This window comes from Sapajus apella, unplaced genomic scaffold, assembly GCF_009761245.1.
Source record: "Sapajus apella isolate SASKATOON/1434 unplaced genomic scaffold, GSC_monkey_1.0 scaffold696, whole genome shotgun sequence".
Lineage (NCBI taxonomy): Eukaryota > Metazoa > Chordata > Mammalia > Primates > Cebidae > Sapajus > Sapajus apella.
In genome coordinates this window covers 20,938-26,204 of record NW_022437622.1, presented here as the reverse complement: position 1 = coordinate 26,204, position 5,267 = coordinate 20,938, and the positions used below count along the sequence as shown (strand labels likewise).

Here is a 5,267-nt window from a genome sequence, read left to right as displayed (position 1 = left end):
AGCTGACAAGCATTGAAGTGAGCTGCTATTGCTGGTACACAGGGGTGCTGTGATAGGAAGGTGGGAATGCTTTCTAGGGCTAGGCACTTGGAGCTAGGCATTTTTTTTTTTGCCCTAAATGGCAGGCACTTCCTTTTGTGCCAGGTTGCAGAGGAGTCAGCAGGGTGAATGCTTGGAGTGGGTCTTGTTGCAGCTCCAGATGCTGCCCATCAGGTCATATTCCTTTCAGTATATTTGACCTCTGACCAGCCCGCATCATCAGCCCCACTGCCCCCTGGCCTGTGAGCAGCACCCCCAAGCCTCTGCCCCTTTCACCCTCTCAACCAGGTGGTGGCCAATGCAGTAGCAGCACTCTCAGAAATCGCGGAGTCTCACCCCAGCAGCAATCTGCTCGATCTGAACCCACAGTCCATCAACAAGCTGCTGACAGCCCTGAATGAGTGCACCGAGTGGGGCCAGATCTTCATCCTGGATTGCCTGGCCAACTATACACCCAAGGACGACCGTGAGGCCCAGAGGTGAGCAAGCTGCCCCTTGCTTGCCAGCCCAGCCTGAGGACCCTGGTCCTCAGGGGCTCCAACCAGGCACTGGTCCTCAGGCCTTAGTGGGCCCCTCTCTAGGGCCATGCCCCACAGCCCACCCTCAGACACACCTGAAGGGAAGCCTGCCTGCTTCCCACCTCTCCAGAGCCAGGCAGGCAGGAGAGTTACCTGGGGCAGTCAGCTCAGTGCCTGCTGTGGGCACAGGCACGGCTTGGCCTGGGAGTTCACAGAAGACCAGGGCACCTCTGTTGAGTTCAAGAGATGGGTAGCACGAGAGCCACTGCTCACTGAATTCTCACTGGGTGTCTGGGGCTCTGCCGGGTGCTTTCCATACATTACAGAGTCTTCAATGCAACTCTCATCATCCCGCATTTTCCAGATGAGGGCGCTCCAGCTTAGAGAGGTAAAGGGAATGAAGTGGGGATTGACATCTATACAGTATGTACTACATGCCAGCACTGTGCTTATTCTTTTTTTTTTTTTTTTTTTGGAGCAGGGTCTCCGTCCCCCAGGCTGGAGCTGCAGCCTCAACCTCCTGGGTTCAGTTAATTCTCCCAAGTAGCTAGGACTACAGATGTGTGCCAACATGCCCAGTTAATTTTATATTTTTTCTAGAGACAGGATTTCACCGTGTTGCCCAGGCTGGTTTCAAACTCCTGGGCTCAAGCGTCCATCCACCGCAGTCTCCCCCGGCCTTGTTCTTTACATGTATTATCTCATTAAGCCCCTAGCAATCCTGTGAAGTAGGCATCATTATCTTGATTCTCTAGATGAGGAAACTGAGGCCCAGAGTGATTTGAACCTGCTGGCGTTTAGTTAGCAGGCAGCAGAACCAGGATTTAGATCTTTCTCCTACAAAAAACATGTTTGTTTGTTTAAGACAGGGTCTCACTCTGTGACCCAGGCTGGAGTGCAGTGGCACAATCATAGCTCACTGCAGCCTCGAACTCCTCAAAGCAATCTTGCCTCTGTGTAAAATTACTTTTAGTAGAGATGGGTCTCATGATTTTGCTCAGGTTGGACATGCTTTTTTTGAGACAGCGTCTTACTCTGTTGCCCAGGCTGGAGTGCAGTGGCATGATCTCGGCTCACTGCAATCTCCATCTCCTGGGTTCAGGCAATTCTCATGTGTCAGCCTCCTGAATAGCTGGGACTACAGGTGCTCACCACCATGCCTGGCTAATTTGTATATGTTTTGGTAAAGACAGGGTTTCACCATATTGCCCATGCTGATCTCAAACTCCTGACCTCAAGTGATCCACTTGCCTCGGCCTCCCAAAGTGCTAGGATTACAGGCGTGAGCTACTGCGCCCGGCCTGGGCATGCTGGTTTGATAACTAAAAGCGGGATGTTTCCCTTTGTCTTTCCTGTTTGCCCCATTGGAACGGATGGACCCCAGCATCTGTGAGCGGGTCACACCCAGGCTCTCCCACGCCAACTCTGCTGTGGTGCTCTCTGCTGTGAAGGTGCTGATGAAGTTCATGGAGATGTTGTCCAAGGACCTGGACTACTATGGCACACTTCTCAAGAAGCTGGCCCCACCCCTGGTCACACTGCTGTCGGCCGAGCCGGAGCTGCAGTACGTGGCTCTGCGCAACATCAATCTCATCGTGCAGAAAAGGTACTGAGGTCACTACACACAAGTGCCTTGCGTACCCCTCGGGGAGCCTCTTCTGCTGGGAATGGGGGCTCTCAAAGGAAACTGACCTGTCACCACGAAGGAAGTCTCAAATAGCTTAACCCAGAATAGCTTAACCAAAGGGGCAACTTTGCCCCCTGAGGGACATTTGGCAGTGTCTGGAGATACTTTGGTTTTCACAGCTGGGGGGCATGCTACTGGCTTCTAGTGGCAGAGGCTAGGAGTGCCGGTCAGCATCCTACAGTGCACAGAATAGCCCCTCACAATAACTGTCCAGCCCGCAATGTCAGCAGTGCGGAGGTTGAGAAGCCCTGGCTTAACCTAACTAGGAAGCAGGCTGTGTAAAGACCAGCTTGGTGCTTAAACTAGATATTGGGTTCACAGTCCACGGAGCCGTCCTGAAATGGGCTGTCAGATTTCGTGTATCTGTGTGCATTTCTTTGGGGACAGGGTCCGTAGCTCTAGTCAAACTCTCTGAGGTTGGAGGACTGCAGGAAGTTGAGGAACTGTTGGACTTTACATCAACGTCGAGGCCTGGGGGAGGGGAGCATCGGGCTCACTCCGAATGCTGTGCCGCCCGCTTCCCTCCTCCCGTGAGAATGGCTGCAGCAGTGAGCCGCTGCACCCAGGGCACGCAGTCTGGTAATGGAGGGTAGGCGAGAGCAGAAAAACCATTGAGCGGGGCTGGGTCTGAGGGGTTCATGGCATGATCCCCTTCATCCTCTGAAGTGGCTCTGAGTGACGGAGCCCTGCAGCTCTGGGGAGTGGGATTGACCTTGAGTTTTCCTTGCAGCTCTTGGTCACATGGCTCAGTCAGCAGTGGGGACTTGACTGTAGCAACTATTGATGATTTGTATGTTACGGCAGGCCCTGTGGCTGGGAGTGGGGCTACACAGAGAACTGGAGCCTCATTAGTTATTTTCTCTTAGAAGATAGCACATCCTTCTGGTCGTAGCATCATTCTGGGCCTTAGTACTCTCTGGGGGACTAGAGATTCTGGTTGAATTGGGATACTAGGGAGGTAAAGATGGGAAAGCCTTCTGAGTTCTTAAAATGAAACTAGGGCTTCCCGGTTGCAGTGTGGGTCTTTATACACCAGTGCCCTTGAGTCACGAATTTAATGCGGGGTAGTGACGAGTAGAGCAGATCAGCGTGCAGGGTTTCCTGTGCTATATTTAACATGGTAAATCTCTTAAGAAGTTGTCTGTGTCACTGAGACATGCCCTGCCCTGGTCTTGAGATGTGGCTGGGCAGCTTTTGCCAAGTCCTAATTGCAGAAATCATCTTCCTGCTACCCACCTCGGGGTCTTGCCTCTCCCGTGGGGCACGACAAAGGCTCCTTGCTTGGCCAGGACCTCACTGCAGTGTACACAGCAGCACAGAGTACTGTTTCCTCCTTTCTCTCTGTCCTGTCTTTCCCCTTCCTCACTGTCTGTCCTCATATCTTTTCCTTCCTCCTTTCTGTTCTGGAAGGGCATACGAGTAGGAGTCAGAGGCAGGTGATTCTCGCCCCACTGCCGTCCTTGCTGACATTGGCCATGTGACCTGGTGCCAGCCTCTCATCCTCTCTGAAGTTTCCTTGTCCAGGAAAAATGTGGTGGGTGATACTGGCAGAAGGCAGAAGGATGGAGCCTTTGAGGGAGGAACAATGACACATGTGAAAGGGCTCAGCTCGCGACAGCTCCTGCCTAGCGATGCTTCTCTGAGGCAGGCATCGATCATGCTAGATGCTTCGCATCTCACTCTCATAGCAGGCCGATGAGGTCCGTGTCCGTGTTGGGGTTCCAAGACCACCCTCGTGCTCAAGATTCACTAGCAGTACTCACAGAACTCAGCATATAGTTTTTAAATATATTTTTTCTTTTTGAGACAGGGTCTTGCTGTGTTGCCCAGGCTGGTCTTGAACTCCTTGGCTCAAGCAATCCTCCTGCCTCAGTCTCCCAAAGTGCCGGGATGACAGGTGCAAGCCACCACGCCCAGCCAGGACTCAGCATATAGCTGTACCCACAGCAAAGATCTGTCAGCAGCAGAGCAGGGCTGCCCGGCTGTGTCATAGGGGAGGACACAGGTGGAGTCTGGAGGATTCTATGAGAGACCTCCTTGTACCTGCTCCTTGCCATGGGGAGTCACACAGAGCACACTCCTCCCCCAGCAAAATGTGGCATCATGTGTGCAGTGTTTCTGCCCAGGGAAGCCTGTTTGAGACTTGGCACTCAAGCTTGTTATTAGGGGCACCTACCCAAAGCCCAGACTCCCAGGAGGGAAGCACGTGTTCAGCATAAACTGTATTCTTTGTATAATTGTCTAGGCACAGTTAAATACGTTTATCATTCAGGGAATGGTGAGAACACTTCCAAAATCCAAGTTGCCACGTGCCAGGCTTTCTGAGGCTAGCAGTCCCAGACCTGCAGTGGTAATGTGTTTCTGTCCAGTGTCATTCTTATTTCATGGGTGAGGAAACAGGCCTGAGGTCACAGGCCGGGACTGGGACTGAGATGTGTCTGATGCCCAAGCCCATCCCGTGGGACCTGCTGCCTCTGGAATCTCTTGCTGTGCTCCCTGTTCCCTCCGGCGATGTGCTTAGGCACACAGGGGCCAGTCAGAGCCTTGCTCAGGCCGGTTGGTGAGGTGGGCCCTCTGCCCAGGAGCCATGGCAGTGACTCTGCTTTCACAAACATCAGACTCCACCTCAGATCCCAGAAATGTCCAAGCAAATGTGGAGGGGGGTTTCTCACGGGGCTTACACCGTGTTTTTTGCTCTCCGGGCATCCTGCCCCACGACCAGGCCTGAGATCTTGAAGCATGAGATGAAGGTGTTCTTCGTGAAGTACAATGACCCTATCTACGTGAAGCTGGAGAAGCTGGACATCATGATCCGCCTGGCCTCCCAGGCCAACATCGCCCAGGTTAGCAACATGTGATGATTAGGGCACGGGCTTGGTGTGAGACAGTTCCACCAGCACCAAACTGTGGGCTCTAGGCCAGCTGACCAGTCTCACCATGAACAGTTTATCTTACGAAGAGTTTAGTATGGGACATGGGACTCCATAAGCAAGTAAAAGAACTGATGTTTTTGTTACTAAAGA

General features: G+C 52.7%; 1 protein-coding gene across 2 annotated transcripts in view; it reads left to right on the top strand.

Moving 5' to 3' along the window:
• Window positions 1–5,267, top strand: part of AP1B1 (adaptor related protein complex 1 subunit beta 1) — a 28,312-nt gene that overhangs the window by 2,114 nt on the left and 20,931 nt on the right. For both annotated transcript variants that reach the window (XM_032272551.1, XM_032272550.1), the window contains exons 3-5: window positions 328–518; window positions 1,942–2,163; window positions 4,967–5,087. In XM_032272551.1, coding sequence (XP_032128442.1) covers window positions 328–518; window positions 1,942–2,163; window positions 4,967–5,087 — 534 coding nt within the window. The remainder of the gene's footprint in view (window positions 1–327; window positions 519–1,941; window positions 2,164–4,966; window positions 5,088–5,267) is intronic.